This window comes from Rhinolophus ferrumequinum, chromosome 17 (genome assembly GCF_004115265.2).
Source record: "Rhinolophus ferrumequinum isolate MPI-CBG mRhiFer1 chromosome 17, mRhiFer1_v1.p, whole genome shotgun sequence".
Lineage (NCBI taxonomy): Eukaryota > Metazoa > Chordata > Mammalia > Chiroptera > Rhinolophidae > Rhinolophus > Rhinolophus ferrumequinum.
The window spans coordinates 45,165,305-45,183,940 of NC_046300.1; the positions used below are offsets into that span (position 1 = coordinate 45,165,305).

General features: G+C 45.3%; 1 protein-coding gene and 1 long non-coding RNA gene across 2 annotated transcripts in view; one reads left to right on the plus strand and one right to left on the minus strand.

The window, feature by feature from the left end:
- The window catches only part of LMCD1 (LIM and cysteine rich domains 1), a 57,763-nt gene extending 55,357 nt beyond the window's left edge, over nt 1-2,406 (minus strand). The window contains exon 1 of the mRNA XM_033132780.1: nt 2,222-2,406. Coding sequence (XP_032988671.1) covers nt 2,222-2,263 — 42 coding nt within the window. The 5' untranslated portion in view covers nt 2,264-2,406. The remainder of the gene's footprint in view (nt 1-2,221) is intronic.
- A 285-nt stretch (nt 2,407-2,691) lies between these two features.
- Nucleotides 2,692-18,422, plus strand: LOC117037056 (uncharacterized). The gene is made up of 4 exons (XR_004425468.1): nt 2,692-2,910; nt 5,559-5,698; nt 16,809-16,995; nt 17,977-18,422. It is a non-coding gene; the product is annotated as an uncharacterized LOC117037056 (long non-coding RNA).
- The last annotated feature ends 214 nt before the right edge of the window (nt 18,423-18,636 follow it).

Below are 18,636 nucleotides of genomic sequence, written 5' to 3' on the forward strand. Positions count from 1 at the left end.
GCTACAAAGTGGTGGTGATCTTCCTCCTGGTTGTCACAATCCCAAGAGGTAAAAAAATATCTCCCCTTTCATCTCTACCCACCACATTCTTTCTCTAAGCCTGTAATTGGATCTAAATGAAAAATAAACCCTTTGCAGGCCAAGGAAGTTGGCACTAGGGGGGACAAGAAGGAGAACATGTTCCACCTCTAACCCAGATAATCATACTGTCTTATGCAAAGAGAAATAAAAACAAGATAGGGAATACAGTCAAAAATATCGCAAATATTTGTATGGTGACAGATGGTTACTAGACTTACCACGGAGGTATACAAATGTCAAATCACTATGTTGTACACCTGAAACTAATATAATATTGTATGTTAACTGTACTCTAAAAAAAAGAAAAAAGCAAATTATAAAAACAAATAAAAGAAAACAAGGCTTCCTCTAGGTGGTGGCCTCGGCCTTCAGTGAGGAGAGGTGTGTCTGTGTACCCGGTCTCACGTCCCACATAACCATCAGCCAGCTTGTGCTAAAACCACTTCAAATCGTCTGACTTTCCAGAGGACTGTGGAACTCTGCCTCTTTATCCCTGAACTTTTCACTTCGACTGAATTTGGGGGAGGCTATTTAGATACAAATATCCTGGTGCTACAACAAATTTAAAAACAACAATGCACAAAATGTACTTGTCCGTGAACATTCTGATCTTAGCTCGGTGGATATTCAGAGATTCACTAGTGGTTTATTAAGTCCCACTGCGTATGGCATGCTATTTTGGAACAGAGATGAGCAAGAAAGGTTTGCCCTCAAGGAGTTTAGAAAGATGTGTAGAGAAATAAGAGCAGTAAATGCCTGACTCACTACTAGGTAGAAATTAATAGGTATTTTACCATGGTCTAAAGTTTATGAGAATGCCATAGAAGGAGAGATGACTTGATTCTGCAAATAGTCTGGCAAAAGCAAGGGGCATGGTACATTCCAGAGAGATGTCCTGATGAAATCTGACTTAGTGCACACACTCAGAAGGGTCTGCTGGACTCTGTGTGGGAGTCTGGGGAAGGTCAGCTGTGTCATAGCGCAGCTATAAATCAGATGCATGAACGCTGTGCCTCTAACTGGCTGGTTTGCATTTTATTTTGATTCTGACGTAGTTTCTTTCCTCTTTTCCCTCTTGTTTTACCCCACAGGTATTGGCAGATGTCTAAGGAGCACTTTGCCCTGCAAGACCAAATCCCCTGAAATCAGAGTTTAAACACGATTGATTTGGAACTTTTTGGAGCACCTCTCTGTTTAGGAGAAAAGATGCTGCTTGATTCGTGAATACTTCAATAAAGCCAATTAGAGCTTAAAAAAAAAAATAAGACTGGTTTAGGAGATTAACCCAGAAAAGTGACTTGGTCAATATGTATGGTGCAGCAAGGAAGTGTCAGGGCCAAGGTTTCAACACTTAAGGCTTTCCTTACGCTGTGCTGCCTGCTGGAACCAACTCTCTGTGACCCTGGGCCTCAGTGTCTGCATTGGCCGAGGCTGTTTCTCTGCTCCCTTCCAGCTCACATGACCTCTAAGCTTCTGGCATGTACCACCCCCAGCTGCATACAGGTAAGTAACCAGTGGGTGTTGGAGCTGCAGGCCCCCCTGCAGTAATTCACCGGTGGTGACCTTCTGGGTTCCTGGCCAGCTCTTCTTGAAAGGGAAACGTGCAGACCTTAGGGACAAAAATTAGTTCCCCAGTGCTGGGACTGCTGCCATTGCCAACATCAGCAACTAAAGAAACGTGTGTGTGTGTGTGTGTGTGTGTAACAACACAAAACACAAGGATGACGGCAAAAGGGGAAGATTTCTTGTGAGTAAATATTACATGCCCCCCCTTCAGCCAGCCACCCCAACCTTCACCTTAATCACAGGAGGGGGAAAGGAGAGGGGAAGTTAGCGTTTTCCTCCCCTACAGACCATAGGATTACCATATAGAAAAGGTTTTACCTTCTTTAAATTTCAATTAGCATCACCAAAGAACTAAGATCCTTTGCAAATACTTTACACAAGGGCTTTTCAGAGTAAATTTTGGGAGGTGTGCCTATTGGCTTAAACAAGTATTCCCAACTATTTTGTTTTCTGTGAAGTCTTGGAATTTAATAAGATTCCCACTTACTTCTAGGCAAGTCTCCGCGAACACATGGGTGAAGGAAACGGGGGGGAAAAAAAAGATCTGGGTAAGTACAGACAGATCGCAGCTCACCTTCTGAACTCCTGGGTTTAGGTCCTTGGCCACCTTTGCCATCTTCTTCGGGGCTGGAAAAACAGCGCCTGGCTTCTCAGGCGGAGGCGCGAGGGCGCGCAGTGGGGACAGCGGTGGCTGAATGGCCAGATTCGCGGGCCTAGGGGGAGCTCTGAGCGCAGCGGGGCGCGGCGGGGCCCTTTAATTGGAGAGTGGGACTCCCTCTAAAACCTCGCCAGCCAATCCGCGCAGGCGCTCGCACTTGGCCAACCAATCCCAGCGCGCGGCTCCCACCCCCGCCCTTTGGGCGGCCGCGGCCAGGCGGGAGGCTGCCGCCGAGCGAGCGCTACCCTGACGTCAGTGCGACCGCGGCCCCTGCCTGCCCGGGCGTCTCTCGTCTGTCCCTCGAGCGGCAGGAATCTGTCCCCACGCCCTTCTCCTTTAAAGGACTACGGGCAGAGGGTGGGGCGCGCCGCTGGGCCCCGAGATTCATTCAGGTCAAAAGGGAGAGTGATCAAACAGGAAGGCTGAAGTATTTTTAGTGAGCTGGGTCCAAAAATAAATGCTGAGCTGTAGTCCCCTTCCCACCCTTTCTGCCTTGTCGTAAGGGGGTGCAAGGAGAGGGGGAAGGCAGGTGGTATGCAGCAGCATTAATTTGGCTGAGTAACTTTCCCCAAACCTGGGCAAGTTCTCCAATCACCAGAGAGGAGGTAAGAGTCCAGTGAGTGTATGATTTATTTTTACAACTTAATGTTTGTAAAGCATTAATCTGCCTTTCATAACTTGCTCTAGTTTAAATCCTCCTGATTCAGTGAGAAAGAGAAGAGTAGCCTGATTTTATAAATGCCAAGCTAAACATCTTCGCTGCTTTTGCCCTCTTATTGTATCGTTGTCATCAGGTATTGTTGCCGTGGTGACGATGATGACGATGCCCACGACCGTAATCATTCCCGTTTGACAGGTGAAGAAATAGGATCAGAGTGGGCACCTGAGCTAAAGTTGAACTCTTCAGCAAGGCTTTAACCTGAGAGAGTGGCACTTGCGGGGGAGAAGAGGGTGCACAGGATTACAAGCCATAATCGAGGAAACCTGTGCGGCAGCATCTACCATAACAACGGCCATAGCAACGGCCAGGTCTGCCCTCACTGCGCCATGTTGTCTGCCTATAAATGCACATCTCTCTTGAGATAGTTCCACAACCTGGGTTCCCAGAGGTATTTTCCCTGCCTGGACAGAGCACTAAACACAAGCCCTTTTTCACCCCCGGGGGAGAAAACCCGCTGTCTGTCATGAGGGTTTTGTCTTATAACCCACATTGGCAGTGCCCCCTGCCACAAACCAGGGCTCAAGTGGGCTAAAATAAAACCGGGTTGCAGGGTGACTGAAGGGTAGTTTCAAAGTACATCATGTGGGAATGACATGGAGATACGGGGGGTGGAGGGGGCTGCAGGTCACATTTTAGGACTTCCTTTCTTATTGGAGTCACTTTCCTCCTTAAAGCCTCCTCCTGTTGGTTCTTCACACATCATCTCCAGCAACCCCGAATCTTGACCAAGATCCCGAATTGTGACTCCTTTTTCGTATTCCTGGAAAGGGCTTTCTGTTTGTGACTCCCCTTTTCCAAGACAAGAGATGGCCTTTTCCTTCTTTCATGGATGTTTGCTCTGATTAATGTTTGTCTTGCTCCCAGCTATAGCTCCAACACCAGCTCATGATAAACACTCAGAACACATTTGTTGAATGAACAGAGGTGGGAGTCTGGCTTTTAATCAGCAGTGAGCAGGCAAGGTGGGAGTAGGCAGAGATGGCGCAATGCTACACCTAGTCTGGTTGGTCCGAAGTTCCAAGGTGGGCTGCATGTTAAACCAGTGTGTAAATAATTAATCGGTGGCCAACAGTAGCCGGGCCTGGGAGAGGTTTCCACATGAATAGGCCTTTCAGTAGCAAATCCTAGGCACAGTAGTGCTGGACTGGGATGGCATGCCTGAAGCCCGTATATTTCAGAGGTATGGGAACAGAAGCCAGGAGAATAACAAAGACAAGCTTTATCCCTTGCAAACTAGGCAGAAGCCTTCCCGGTGAAGTCATTTCCCACTCCCTTCCCAGCCATCCTTCTTGCCCTATCTTGAGAAATCATTGTTCCATGGAATAATTCTAATTTTATTAATGTTAACACTGTTAGCCAAACACAAGGCCCCCTTCTCCTCTCATTTGTACCCTTGGTCTCAGTTTCAAGTGAGGAGGCAGATATTGTGGCTGGTTTCTTAGAATGTGAGAATCAGGAGCTGCTGCCTGGGGTGGCCCAATGTCTCCTTTCTGGAAAATAACCTTTTGTGGGCAGAAAGGTGATCCCTGCTTCCTGCTAGAACTTGCTCTCTCCCCAGCTGAGGATGCTGACTCTGACACTTTAAATCCTAACCTCGAGCCAAATTTTCTAGGGGACCTATAGTGAGAATCTTGGCTGGAAACCTGGACAGACTACTCTAATTTGGGACTGTTCTGGAAAATGGAGGCAATGTGGCCATTACCCTTCAGCCTCACTCCAGCTCTGAGGTCCTTGTGCTTTTCTTTGGAAGAAAATGGGGTCTGTTTTCCAGGTTGGAACAGAGAGAGATCAGACTTCCCCAAGGTTCATTGCTTTGTGGCACTAGGGCTTACTAAAAGTTTCATTCATCCATCAAGCAGTTTTGAGGGACCTGCCTTAAGCCAAGCCCTGTGCTTGGTGCTGGGAACACCCAGGTAAATAAAAGGATCTCTCCCCTTCAAGAACGACTTGGTCTAATAAATATCAGTGGTGCTCTCTAGTTGACAAAGCTGTATCTTACTTGAGCTTCAAGACAGCCACTCTGGGAGAAAACAGAGATTTGGGACAGTCAAAGGCTCTGTCCAAGGTCACATAGCCAGTCAATGGCAGAACTGAAATTCGAACTCAGGGCTTCTAACTCCAGAGTATGTCCTTTCAATTATACCGCACTGCCTCCCATGATTGTCAAAGTTGATTACAGGGAAAGGAGTAAGCACCTGGAGTAAGACGGTGGTGTCCTCATCGTTATCACTGGGTTTGTCCTAACTGGGATTTTTGACTCTGAATCTCATGCTCTTTTCACTGTTTGTTTGCTCGTTCATTCATTCATTCAACAAACATTAAGCTGAGAACTACAATGGATTAGGCCCTGAGTTGTGACAGACAGTGAATAAGACAGGACAGGTTCCTGCCCTCACATAGCTTCCATTCTAGTGGGGGGAGACAGACATTAAGCAGGTGAACAGATAATTAGATAAGGTAACTAAGAATGGCAATGAATGCCTCAGAGGAAACTAATAGAGGAAAGATTCATTGAATATGTGATCCCTTCAGATCAGGTGGTCTAGGAAAGCCTAATGGAGGAGGTGACATGTGAGCTGAGACCTGAAGAAGGAGAATGAGTCAGCTATGAGTAGAGTTGCCATGGAAGGAACATTCCAGAAGGATGGAGTCATGAGTACAAAGACCCTAAGGTAAGCATGGTCTTGCTATGTCTGAGGGATCATAATGTCAGTGTGGCTGGAGGGTAAGGGGGAATGGGGAGAAAACGAGAGGACCTGACAGAGCGAGGCAGGGATTCCATTGTGAGCATTTTTTTTCTGAGAACAGTGGGAAGCTATATTAGTGTTTCCAATGGAGACATAATGTGCATCACATATGTCATTTTAAAATTTCCAATAGCCACATTAAAAGAAAAAGTAAACAGAAACGGGTGAACTATTTGTAATATATTTTATTTAAGCCAGTATATCCCAAATGTTGTCCTTTCCACCTGTGATTGATATAGAACACTGTTGAGATATTTTATATTCTTTCTTTCATGCTACATCTTTGAAATTGGGTGTGTGTTCTATACTTATAGGGCATCTCCAACCCTGATCTTTTGGTTTCATGCCAGATACTTACGGAAGTCCCCGATAACCCTAGCTCACAGTGACGATGTTTTTATTGTTACAGTGTAGTAAGCGTGGCTTAGTTGAGTGATGGCTTCTCTTTGGTTATGATTTTAAAAAACATATTATGTTCATTAAAAACACTCTACACTTAAGCGTAGGTAGATATAAATAATCCATGAACCACAGTATATTTTAGTGTGTACTAATTGATATAGATATACCATGAGTCACATAATTTAATTTGTATCAAATCGGACATCATTTGTACCGTATATATGTGAATTGTCCACAACTTAAAATTTTTGATTTCTTTCCTGCCATCCTTATAGTAACTTTAATATTGGAATAACTAAAATTCAATTTTAGAATAAGATTCTACTCATAAATAATGGGTAAAATCAGGCCTGCTCAACCCATCAGAAAATCTCTAGTTAGTAAAGGGTGGGGGGAGCATCATGGCACCCCTGTTTGTCAAGAGAACTTAAGAGACAGGGAAGAGATAAAAATCAGTATAAAGTCCTCATTAACATCTTTTCTCAGTATCACATTTTCCATTCTGTTTGCCCTGTGGGCGTTTTATTTTTCCAAAGCCTCATCAACTTGTGTTACCTGGTAACATCTCCCCATGGAATACTGAAATCCTCCTATACTCTGGAAAAAAAATGGTGAAGATGTTTCTGTATGTTACCTTTGGGGGCAAAGTTGGCCTAAGTGTTTTGGTCGGGTTGAACTGTCCAGAGTCCTATGTATCATTTGTGATTTGAGACCAGTTCTGCAGCTTAGGCTCAAGGGCAAAATTGGACTGAATTGTGAAGGAGGTGATGTCTGCCTTGACCCATGTCTTCTCTGTTTCCTGCCTTGCCTCAATGACTAAATTGACCTGTCTGAGCATCCCATTCTGACCTACTTCCTTGTGTCTTATTCCATGCTGCGGCCTTTTTATTCCTTTTCCCACCCATCACAATTGACCTGTCCTAAGTACCATTTTCTCAGTGTGCCACTCAGCCTCTACCTCACTGGGTTTGGCAGCGTTCCACTGAGAAAACAGTGAGGTTTTGAAGTCTGGCATGTCTGAGTTTGAACCCTGGTTCTACCACTTATTAGCTATGTGGCCATAGATAAGTTAACCTCTCTTAGCTTGTTCTAGCTGTCAAATGGAAATGATCAGCCCTACCTCAAGAAGGGGGTACCAGCTTTCGTGAGGGAACATGTATAAAGCACCCAACCCATTTCTTGGCACACAGTAGTGCTCACAGTTTCTTTCCTCTCCCAAGATTCCTCTCCCTTCTAATGTCTAGCCAATTATTCCTTGTTTATCCCAAGTAGGTACAGAATAACAGTTCCCCATTATTGCTTCCTCTCGCCTCGAGGAGATGAAACTGTCATGTGGACTGGTTCTGCATAGATAGTTTTACACACTTGTCTGTGGCAGATAGTGGCTGGGTGCAGGCAAGGGGGAACGAACTTTCTTAACAGATTAGTGAGCACCAACCCAAAGCAAACTGGTACTGGGAGTTGGACAAGACCTCTCAGGTGTCTCACCCTCACCTCTGTGGCACCCAGCAAGACATTTCCTGCCCTCTGCTTGGATGCCTTCCATGTCCAAGAGCTCATTCTGTCACTGGACAGTTGCAGCAGTTTTGGACAGCTCTCATTGTTAGAAGATACTTCATTACTTTGGGCTGACACCTCTCTTCCTAGAGCTGTCACCCATCTGTTCTTTGCAGCCTTTGGAACCTGTTTGAGGGGTTCTCCCTTTCTCACATCATGACAGTTGATCTGTTAGAAAACTTTGGTCATGTGTTCATGAGGTCTTCTCTCAATGCTTTCCTCTAGATGTTAGCCACCATTTTTTTCTGCCTAAGTATGATTGCGTTATTCTATTCGCTCCGATCTCAGGGGCTATGGTGCAACCTGTGGAGGGGGTAGGAGCATCGGCTTTAAAGTCAGACAGACTTGCTTCAAATCCCTGTGCAGGCATCTGCTGGGAACCTCAGTTTATCTGTCCATGAAATGGAAGCAATAATACCAATCTCAGTACTGCCATGCAGATGAAATGTACTGATGTATAGAAAGCATGCAGTCTAGTGCCTGGCATGGAGCAGATATGTGATACCTGGCAGCTATGTAATTATTATTTGCTAATTGCCAGGTAGGTAGTCATCATGCTTGGTTCTTTTAGAAAATCTTCCGAGTGACCTTTAAGGTTTTGGTCAGGCTGGATTTGGGGAGTTTTCCCCTCTATTACACCAGGAAAACGCCATTAAATAACTGTTTCACTTATTTCATTAAAATCATAGATTCATAGGAGGAGGGTAGGGTAGTCAAAATACTACTGTTCAACGGCCATTTTAAGTATGTTTATTTGAGACAGATTATAATTTAAAAACAATTTACGTCTTCTATGTCTAACCATGTACATCCTAAGAGGGCCCCTGAGAATGCAGCACAATGTCCAGACATCCGTGGGCAGAATTCCAGAGCTCCTGAAAAATGTGCATGTCCTGTGGCTGATTAATAAGGTATGAAGACACCAAATCCCCCTGACGAAGTCCAGCACTGCCTTGCCACTGACCAGCCTTTCTGGAAAGACTGGATGAGCTTACCAGAAGAAAGGGGTGGGCAGGAGAGTTCAGGAAAGATTCCTAGTTATCAGAAATGAGGCAGTAAAGCCTTCCTGTTGATTCCCTCAGTTCTCACAGACCAAGACACATGGTTTGGCCATGATGTCATCTGACATGGGTAGACACGCTGAGGCCGGAAGCTGTCAAGCAGATCCTGGATTCTGATGGAAATTGGGAAGATTTTGTAATGTGAGTGTGGAGTAATATTTTCTGGTAGGGTATTATCACCTATTCCATCATTGGGGGGAGGGGAAGAATATCTAATTCTTCTAATTCTAAGATATTCAGAAGCTGTTACTATATATCCCCCCCAAAGACCCTACTTTTCTAAGGTAAAATCCTGTATTTAGTGGTCTTATCTTTTGTCATGCTAGGGAAATATTTTCGTATCAACCAGTTGAATTTAAGTGACCTATTCAATCATAAATTAATTAATTAATTCAGTCACTCATTTGGTCATCTAGTCACTTAGCCTTTCGTTCAGTCAGCCATTCAATCTGTCATTCCATTGATTCCACTGGTTATTCAGTCTTTCAGTCATTCAACAAATAACTGTTTCACATCTCTTTCCATATGGAGACCTCTGCTGGGTGTTGTGCCTGCAGCAATGAAAAAAAATTCCCAGTATCTACTCTCCTGGGGGAAGACAGATCTTAAACAAGCAATTACAACAAAAGGTGATAAATAGGGAGCATTATGACAAGAAAAGCACAGGCCCTGAGGTGAAATTTCAGTTTGGCTGGAGGTTACAGTTTTTTATTACCTAAAGCATCTGATTCCCGTGGCTTAATGTCTGGGGTATCTGAATAAATAACTCCAAACACTCCTCCATTAGAAAGAGTAAGAATTAACATTTGTGGAGCTCTTGCCTCAAAGCCAGGCACTGAGCCAAGTCCTTTGCAGATATAATCACACTTAATCCTCCCAATAATCCTCAGTTAGGAACTTGCTAAGTATGTCCATTTCACAGATGGGGAAGCTGAGGCTCCAAGAGGATAAGCCATTTGTCTGTAGTCTTGTAGAGTGAAGTGGCAGAGCCAGGAGAGCCAGAACCCTGTCTGATTCCAGAGGTCATGGTAATAACCATGAGTGCTTTTGCCCCACGTCATGCCCAGGAACAGGAAAACCTGTAACAAAAGGCACTGAGAAGTCAGGGCAAAGAGAGCCTCTCAACCTTCCTAGTGTACTTCCAAAGAGCTAAGAGCTCTGCAGTGATGCTCATAGCCCATGGGAACAAGAGCAAGAACCTGGGGTGGCCAGGTCAGAGAGCATTTTGGGGCGGGCGACTGTCCTGGATCCCAGAAGACATGAGAAAGCTTTGCGAGAAGTTATTTGTAATGGTAGAAAGACCTTAGGCAATCCAACCGAGAAACAATCAATCTTGTGCTTGCATGTGCATTTTAAATGTAGCTGGAATAATATAAACTGACTTAGAAAGCCTCATGTCCACATGACATCTTTATTTGGTTGTAAAGCAATCTGTTACACATACTCTCTTTCCTTTTCAGTGATCAGAAAAATAAAATGAGTCAGTCATTTTTGCAAAAATAGATCCTATATTTCAAAAGAACATAGTTTTCTTAGCGAACATAGCCTTCCTTCTATTTTTTTCTCTTTCCTTACGTCCCCTCCTCTAACTCAGTAATGTATTATCTCTTGTCCAGATGTTAGATCATTTTGAGCTAATTTGGAAATCTTCATGCTTAATTTAGAAATGATTCATCTACAAATTGAGTAGTACCTAAATTTGGCCAGGGATGTGGGTAGTTGCTATCGGTGGTGGTGATTCAGGCTCGCCAGTGAGTGATCCGTCTTCTGTCGCTTGAGATGTTACTGAATTGCTATGATGACTCAGCTTGAGTCCGTACAACCATGACTACAATGCTGAGCTCCCTCAGCAGCTTCTCCTGGTGTCCCTGCACGTGCTCTGAGATGATTCTGTGCTCCTGGGCACTGCTGAGTTTGTGCCGTGTATTCTCAATGAAGGCGTGAGTGAGTCATGTTTCCATCTGTTTCCCAGTCAGTTCTATTTGGGATTCTGCAGTTACTACAGGATTAGTTCATACATCATCTCCTTTCCCAATGGGATTCTTTTACCCAATATCTCATGATCATAAAGATGTCTCCTTTCTTTCCAGACTCAAGAACAATGAGCCGCAGAATCTAACTAATCTGTCTGGACCTGGTATAACTACAATGGTACTACCTCTTCTCGGCAACAACTAGTACACTCTACTAGTGCAGTACTGCAATGACCGCTACCACTACCACCGCCACCATCACCATCGCCGTCACCACCACCACGACTGCCCTACCACCACTACTGCCACCATTATCTCCACCATCACCACCACCGTCACCACCACCACGACTGCCCTACCACCACCATCATCACTATCACCACCAGTTCTCTTACTACTAGTAGGAAATATTTTGGAACACTAACAATGTTACAGACACTGGTTGTATATGGTGTATCTCAGTTAATCCTTGTACCAGTCACGTGATAGATGCTATTTAGATCCCGATTTTGCTTGGGAAGAAAAAACTAAGGCTCAGTAAGCAAAGCAACTCACCTAACGCCTTACCGTTAGCCAACGGCAGAGGCATTATCTAAATCCAACTTCTCTGACCCTATGTTTTTAACTGCGACATCAGTATTTCCTGCCTTCATGATCTTTTCCACCACCCAATAGCATATCCCCTCTGCTGTTACTGACATAATACTGGCTGCCTGGTACTCGCCACTCTCACATCCACAAGGCTGTAAGAGCAGACCAGCCATTTTCAGCATGCGGTACTTTTAACCTACTGATACATTGACCACAGTCTTCATCAGCCATCAAAGTAAATCCCGTGAAGGGAAACAGAAACGCTGTGCTAGTATGGACTCAGAAGGATGGGTTTTAAGCTCCTAGTCTCCCCTCTGTGGCAGAACCTTTTCTTACCCATCTCCATTCAAGAGAGCCATTCTCTAACTCGTTCCTCTTCTGCTACATTACTTCTTTTCCCTACTATAATTTCATTTATTCTAGAGAGGACCTTAGTTAGTGCTTTCTGGGAATAGTCTGAGGGCATCTATAAGGTTTGGGGCAAACTTTATTTCTCCAGGTGGAACAACTCTAATCTTTGCCCAGGAGGACCTGGTGGCATTTTTGGAAATTGAAAATTATCTCATGGTTTCTAATTTTAAGGGGCCTCCAGTGAATGGTGGCTCCCAGCATTGTCTTTAGACTCAGGCAAGAGTGGCTCCTGTCCTCTGGCCCTCTGGTCATCCTTCCAGGCCAGACTTAGGTTCCCTGGACCCCAGAATTCCCTGTTTGAAGGGACCTCATCCCACTTCTAGAGCAGAGTGGGCTTCTTTCCTAGGGCTATTCTTCTCCAGGGATGGACCCTAGATCCTGAGGGTTGGGGGAAGCCAAGAGGTGGCTGTTTATGGGGTGTGGATGGAGTTTGAGTATCTGCACTTATGTGAGAAAGACGCCTTGTGGGGTGGGATAGAGCTAGGTGTGGGAAGAGAAGGTGGAGACAGACCAGAAGCCAGAGGGAAATCCCAGAGCTCAGAGTTCAAACCTGGCCTTCCAGGTTGTTTCGAAGACATTTATTATGGTAGGAGGATGGAACATATTTTTATTTAGGAGTGTTTTAGCTTGATTTATAACTTCTATATATTTAGACATACACTACAGAAACCTCTACTTACACCTTTTTGTCCTGGGTCACTCAAGCATCAGGGTTAGGTGGTTAGCTACTATGAGGGCAGTTGGTCATTCCAATTTACCTGAGACTAAGGGGTCCCCATGGATGCAGAATTTAAACTACTAATGGAGAAAGCCCCAGGCATACTGAAACAAGGCAAGTTGATCACTCTAGACCACCCACTATCTAAAATACAGTGACAGTTATTGATTTGTATAACTATACAGAACTCAGACTCTTTCTTTCTGGAGCAAGAAAGAACTTCTGTTTACCTTTTCATCATAATAGCACACTGGAAATTCCATTTAATGATAGACCTGCTTTCAGAGTCAGAAGATAATTAAAGGTCATTTAACCCTAGGCAGGATGCAGCCATTAGCAGTCGCCTTTGTAAAATTGCCTCCAAAATCAACAGTGAGCATTCATTGGCCACGAGAAGAAACATTGAAATTATTGCTGGAAGTCAAAATAGCTTTCTATACCTAGGACTGTCTTATGTCTCCAAGAGCACAGAGGCAGGGGATGATTCCGTGTGACATTTTCCTATCAATATCCAGTTCCAGCTTGGCCACTAAAACAACTTTCCAGATAGCCTACAGGTAACTAAGATCTGTGGATACTTTGAGGTATTTGGCAACTGCAAAAAGAGCAGGTGGAAGGACCTTTAGCCAAACAACTTTCTAGGCAAAATTGAGAAGTAGGTGAAGTTAATTTCTACCCATGCTGCTACTTTGTTTTTCCCACCATCTTGTTTCCTGAGTTCTTGGGAATATGACATTCATTTATTCATTCAGCAAATGAGGTCAAGAATAGTAGCATAGAGCAAAAGGAACTGCCAGAGTGAAGGCCCAGTGGCAGGAACATACTTGAAGATGTAAAAGCAGAATAGAGAGGTGGGCTGTGAGAGGCGGAAAGGGGGGTAAGATGGAGACAGGGGTGGGGGAGGGGCCAGGTCCCAGAGGACCTTAAGGGTCATCTATGGTTAAGACTTTGGATTTTATCAAGTGCACTGGAAAGGCAGTGTGACAGGCTGAATAGTGATCCCCAAAAGATAGCCACACTCTCTCCCCGGAACCTGAAATTTGATATCTGTTATGACAAAAACAGACTTTGCAGATGTGATTAAGTCAAGGATCTTGAGATGGGAGATTATCCTGGATAACGCAGGTGAGCCCTAAATGCCGTCACATATCGCTCCATAAAGAGGGACGCGGAGGGAGAGTTGATACAGACAGAAGAGGAGGAGGCAATGTGACCAGAGTCAGAGATTGGAGTGGTGCAGCCACAAGCCCAACAATGCTGGCAGCTTCCAGAAGCTGGAAGAGGCAAGGAGCGTTTTCCTCCGAGCCTGCAGAGCGAGCACAGCCTGGCTGCCATGTGGGTTTCAACCCGGTAATACTGAGTTTGGATTTCTGGCCTCCAGAACTGGGAGACAATAAATGTTTGTTGCTTCAAGCTACCATGTTTGTGGTAATTTGTTACGGCAGCCAAAGCATACTGATACAGGCTGTTCCTAGCTTTAGGCTGGATTGAGTTCTGTATGGGGCAGAGATCAGAGCGGCACAGGAATCGGAGCAGAGAGACCAGCTGGGAAGTGCTTGGCAGGCATGAGACGTGATACAGCAGTGGGGGTGGAGAGAAGGAGAACATTTAAGATTTTCTTAGGAGGTAAAATGACAAGACTTGCCAACAGATTGCCATCAGGGAAAGGAGGCCCTGAAAAGTCATCAACAAATTAGTCTGAATGTGAATGTGCTTTTTCTTTCGAGGAAAACCTGTAATTTTAAAAAAAGAAGTAAGAGGATAACCCAGTAGTGGGATTTTAGGCTCCGTAATACCCCCAAATGTGGAGTAAGGTACTTAGTGGGTTGTGGGCTTGTAGAGTTTTCCTTTAATCTACTCTGTTGTGCTGCTTTGCTGACCACCTGCTCTGTTGAAAAGCTGTCACACATCCTTTTTTAGAGGTAGATGGGCTACAAATCCACTGATGATATTGTCCATGACATTTCTAAGAGAATTTTTGTGACACTCCCGGGTGGGGGAGGCATCTGAAAGATGTAATTTGAATGAATGCCACCATATTGACGTCCTCAGGACATTTCACAGGTTTTCTGCTCTGGTTCTCAAAGTTCGGCATGTATCCAGTTCACCTGGGGCGTTTCCTATGTCAAGCAGATTCAGAATTGTAGCTCCAGGGATTCTGATCCAGGTGAAAGCCTGCTTGAGGACAGCACTTCTCTGGCTTTAAGGATTCTCATTCAGCTGGTCTGGGTGGAACCTGTGATTGTGCGTTTATGACGAGCCGCTAGGTGATGCTGCCCCTGCTGGCCTCTGGACAATATCTGGAGTAGTGAGCTTCCCACAGCTCATTTCCAGAGCTTTAAGTCCCCATGTGCCTAGGATGAGCCAGTTTGGATGCAACACCACATGTGTTAGAAACAAAGGTAGCCCAGGCCGACCGCCAAACCCTTCTGTGCGCTGGCCCAGCTGTGGTCATGAACAGCAGATCCTTTTCCTCTCTAACCGGGGACACTCTGCATTCTCTCCTGCTGAGCTCATGAGTGCCGCTCTGCCAAACCCAACGGGGCAGCTTCCCAGACTGGGTTACGAGGCTGAGGTTGGCTAGGCTTGTTTCTTCCGGGAGTGCTGGAGGCCAGACGACTTCCTCAGCCCAGCCGTGTCTGTCGTGCGTGGGGCCCCACGCAGGCTGGCACACCACACACAGCTTGCTGTTTCTAACACAGTCTTGGCCATGTTCTTCCCCCATTTCACCCCCTGCCCTGTGCCTGGTCAAGCTCATTGGCACAAAACTCTCTCCATCTCCAGCCTTCACAATCTACACACTACCTACAGGGAGCCACCATCTGTTCCTTGTTTCAGATGCTTGCCTTCTCTTCTCCCAGGCCTGAGGAGGCACATTTTAACTCGGAAACCTTTTTCAGACGATGGTGAGGGATGCGTATGGAGAAGAGAGAGGGGAGCATGACTGAGGCTTAAGGAGAGGCAGTGCAAACTAGTGGTTAGGAGCACAGGCTTTAGCGTCAGTCCCGGCGTGGTCGTACCGCAGCTGTGTGGCCTTGGGTGTCTCTGGGCCTCAGTTTTCTCATCTATTAAACAGGAAACATAAATTCTTCCTCTCAGGCTGCCCAAGGGTGCAATGAGTGAATGCGCGTAAGAGGCTTAATTTTGGGGCAGGCTTATACTACGTGTGGAGATCAGCAGGTTGGATCAGCTGTTTCTGCCTGGCACCCTCTTCCTTCCCAGCCTTCCCGTCTTCTCCCCTCTTTCCTGGCTTTTACTCGCAGGATCTCGGGGCCTTCCTAGAAGTACCATTCTCGACATGTCCTCTAGATGACATTCCACAGGGGTAGACCACTGATTACATCCCAGAGACTGGATTTGATCATTGACGATAGGAATGGTTTGGGACCGTTCAAGTAGCTCCATTATCAGTAACACTTTAAAAGGAAATGAATAGAAATGCTCATTATTCTGGCCATTAGTCCAAACTTAGAGCAAACAGGAATCTTGAGGTCCAAACATTTCCCCTGTAAAGCTTTGTTTATGTTGGAGACCAACGTCAACGCAATTAGTTTTCAATATCAACAACGTGGGAAGGTTTGAAGTCCAGGGCAGCGGAAGCCTTTTACACAGCTGGTGTCAGAGGCCACAATTAACACCTTCCTCTCTAGAGTCAGAGTACCCTGTTTCCCCGAAAATAAGACCTAGCCGGACCATCAGCTCCAACGCGTCTTTTGGAGCAAAAATTAATATAAGACCCGGTATTATATTATATTATATTATATCATTATATTTTACTATATTTATTTTCGGGGAAACACGGTAGGGGGACATTTCAGGGTTGCTCCATCAGATGAAATAATCAGGAACTGACATTAGATTCCAGGAGTGGTTATATCTAGAATTATGGGGGGAGGGCGGTTGAGGGGACTCTTTGAATCTGGGCAGATAAAGTCCAAAGATGAGCATTTGCTGAGACCCGGGCCTCTTTACTGTCAGCCAGATGAGGCATCATTTATCTTTGGGTCACCTATGGAAGGAAATAGAGGCTTTGGCTGCGGTTCATTCATCCACATTCACCAACAAAGCTTTCCCAAGCGCCTAGGAATTGACAGCCACTGTTGTAGACACTGGTGGTGCCTCCGTGAAGCAAACCACAGAAATTCTTGCCTTCCTGGAGCCCACATTCCAGTTAGGGTACCGCTTTAAGTCATAAAACATCTACTTGCTCCAGCCTGACTTCAGAGACAGAAAGGATTCTAAGTCCTGGGGCTTGGGGGAGCGGCGGGGATGGGGAGAAGCCTTAAAGATTACTTGGTCTATTGGTTCATTATCTTTCTTAGGCTCACAGTCTTCTTGGAGAATATTATAGGAGCTGCGAACCCACTCTGGAGTTACACAAACTTCTGCCTCCGGTTTCAGACAGCTTGGGTCTCATCCTCCCTACTTCCCTACCTTCAAGCTTCTGATCTGGTTCTACCACCTTGAGAACAATGCTCAGCATCCTTGCTAAGAGGGGCTTACCACAAGGTAGGATTTTTGTTTTAGGAGATGAAGCACTTGCTACCTCTCCGGGCCTCCCATTCCATCCCAGAGCTCCATAGACTACAAGCTCGACCAATTTTTTTTCAGACCCAGTTCCCTGCCTCTGAGCCCGGAGACGGAGATCTGGCACAGATATGTCCGGCACCCTCTTCACTGGTGTTTTCATTTTTTTCTTGAAGGTGCAATGAGAAGTGCCGAGGCCTACCACCCCCTAGGTTTGGGGCTAGTAAGGGCTTGGCTGCTATTCTTTTCCCTGAAAGGGAAGGACTCCAGTAATGTTTCTTCTAGTTTCTCTATAAAGAGATTGGTCTAAGATAGGCCTCCTTAATCTCCTCCATCCCCTGTTTACCGTCTTATCTGAAAATATGACTGGATTTGCAAATTAGCCAAAGGAAACAGAGACATGTTTTTAAGGCTGGCGACTTGCTTTTTGAGCCTGCCGGTATTTATAAGGCTTAAAGGACTTCTCTGTTCTTTGTGTTGTGTGGGAGGAAAAAGAAAACTCTCACCTACAGCCGGGCGGGAGAACAGTGTCCACAAGGTGCTCGCCCACCCCCAACCCCGTCCCCTTCCTGCTGAAAGCCCGTTTTTCTTTTAACCCAAAGTCCAGGCCAGGCGAAATCTCTCACAAGGACAGGGCCAGAGACCCAACTATGAGAGTTCCTTCTAAAGAAAAGGTGGTGCAGACAGGTCACAGCACTTTAAAGAGATTACTATTCAAAAAAAGGTTAGGGGGGAGGGGTGTGATAGATGAGGGTAAAAGGGATCAAATATATGGTGATGGAAGGAAACCTGACTCTGGGTGGTGAACACACAACGGGATTTATAGATGATGTAATACAGAATTGTTCACCTGAAATCTATGTAACTTTACTAACCATTGTCACCCCAATAAACTTTAATTAAAAAAAAAAAAGGTTTGTGTAGATTTTGGAAATAAGTGGGTCTTGTCATTATATTTACCAGATGATAGCTGTGTGATCTTTAAACCACGAGGCCCAAGACAGCCAAGAGGTTATAGTGATTCGCGAAATCGTTGGAGCCATAAGACAGAGGGAGGAGAAGCAAAAGGACGTGCATTTTCTTTAGTTTCCTTCAAGCTGTTTTTGAGCCACATATACGGGTAACCCAGAGCTGGCTGCTATTATGGGGGTGCCTGGGAGCTGGGCCACATGGCATCCCTGCCAAGAAGGAATCTGCGTTGGCGTTGTCATCGGTCTTCAGCTTCACAGAATTAAATTCCTAATGACTCTGGGTTCCTGACACCATTAAGAACTACATAGTTGAAGAATGCAGTCAACGCTCACGACCTGCACTTTCCAAACAAAAGCTTTGACATTGACACGAACTCGCATCTAAGACTACGGCTCCCTCCCCGACGCCATCAGAGGTAACCATGGTCTTGAACCCCGTGTCCACCACCCTCTGCGTTTCCTCTGTATACAATTGTGTGCATCTATAGACATTTGTAAATATATATGAGATTATTTCATTTTAGTTGTTTTCACTTTATAGAAAAGGCTACCACACTTTACCTAATTTTAGGGACTTGGTTTTTCCATATAATGCTTTGCTAAGATCCATCCATATTATGTACTTCCCTGTAGTTCATCTATAGTAATGGCT